The 1,478-nt window shown below is 37.5% G+C and overlaps 1 protein-coding gene across 1 annotated transcript; it reads left to right on the top strand.

Moving 5' to 3' along the window:
- Positions 1-106: 106 nt before the first annotated feature.
- On the top strand, positions 107-1,254 carry LOC121963249 (huntingtin-interacting protein 1-related protein-like; the record flags this gene model as incomplete). Its single annotated transcript, XM_042513566.1, has 3 exons — positions 107-383; positions 927-1,034; positions 1,118-1,254. Coding segments are annotated over exons 1-3 (285 nt in total), but the record flags the coding sequence as incomplete, so codon positions are not given.
- Between the last annotated feature and the right edge of the window lie 224 nt (positions 1,255-1,478).

The following is a 1,478-nucleotide window of genomic DNA, read 5'->3' as shown; positions in this document are numbered from 1 at the left end:
AAAAAAGTAATTAATTTTTAAAAAACCAAATGAATAAAATTAAAATAACTAAATGAATATGTAAATTGATTTATTTTGTATTATTATTGATAATAATGAATAATTTGTCTACACAGTTAACAACAAGCTTACATGTACGTTGGTAAATTACTTAAAAACATCCTTAAATCTGTTTACAACTACATTATAGTGTGTTTTAACCTTTACAAATACCTGTTAATACCCTTAACTCCATAATACATAGTCCCACTTAGATTAGTTTTGTTTCTCTCATGAGCTCTCTTTGTGTTTTTTAGATTATTTGGTGAATCGAGCTGAAATCACTTTGTGTTCAATCGACAAAATGCAGCAGAGCCACACCGTCTACCTGGGGAACAGAAATGGTGAGTGAGCTGTGTGTGTGTGTGCGCGTGTGTGTGTGTGTGTGTGTGTGTGTGTGTGTGTGTGTGTGTGCATGCGTGCGTGCGTGTGCGTGTGTGTTTTCAGGTTTCACGATAAAGTATGTTTAAGTTCAGATAATATAAGTATACAATGTCTCCTACAGAGATGGAAGACGTATTCAGGTCCTTTACTTCCGTAAAAGTACAAATACCACACAGTGAAAATACTCCACTACACGTAAACTTACTTAAAAAAATGTACATTAGTAAAAATCCGTAAGTATTATCTGCAAAATTTGCTTAAAAGTACTCAAAGTAAAAGTATAGATTGTGGAGAAAATGTTTCCTGTTGTATGTGATATTTTGGGGTTAATATTACTGCTAAAAGTACAATACTTCCCTCTGAGTCGTAGTGGAGCAGGTGTATAAAGTTGCATTAAATACAAATACTCAAACAAAGTACAAGCACCTTAAATCTGTACTTCATTAAAGCACTTAAGCAGATGTACTTAGTTACATCCCAGCTCTGCCACTGTTGTTTTTCAGACGCCAGTGGTTTGTTGAGATCCGTCACTCAGTTCTCTCACCTCGCCGCTGACACGATCGTGAACGGAGCCGCGACGTCTCACTCCGCTCCCGTCGACCAGGCCGACCGTAAGAGACGCACGTTCACATCCTGACGTCAGAGTGACGTTTATTAAATACACCAACAATAAAACACTGGCTGTCTGATGCAGGATTAACGGACGGCTGTCGGGACTGTGCCAATAACTGTCTTCAGTTCCTGAAGGACCTGAAGATTCAGGCCAGTTTACCGAGAGCAGATCCCTCCGCCGTACGCTACGCCGTCCAACGCCTCCTCGCTCAAGCACAGGTGAGGCAGATTTTTTTTACATATCTTTATTGAGCATTAACAAAAAACAATTGGCACTGACAAAAAAAGACAGATGTAGAGTGCTCACTTTTCCCTTATTTTTGTTGAAACTCATCTAAATTAACAACACAAATTAAAAGCTAAAAAATAATAAAAACAATATAAAAAATAATAAAAGATACAAAACTTGAATTGCTCTGCCTGTTACCCGTGGTGTAAGAAAT

The sequence above is a fragment of the Plectropomus leopardus genome, unplaced genomic scaffold (assembly GCF_008729295.1).
Source record: "Plectropomus leopardus isolate mb unplaced genomic scaffold, YSFRI_Pleo_2.0 unplaced_scaffold10609, whole genome shotgun sequence".
In the NCBI taxonomy this organism is placed as follows: Eukaryota; Metazoa; Chordata; class Actinopteri; order Perciformes; family Serranidae; genus Plectropomus; species Plectropomus leopardus.
Note: the sequence above shows the minus strand (reverse complement) of the source record. Positions and strands in the feature narration are given on the sequence as shown.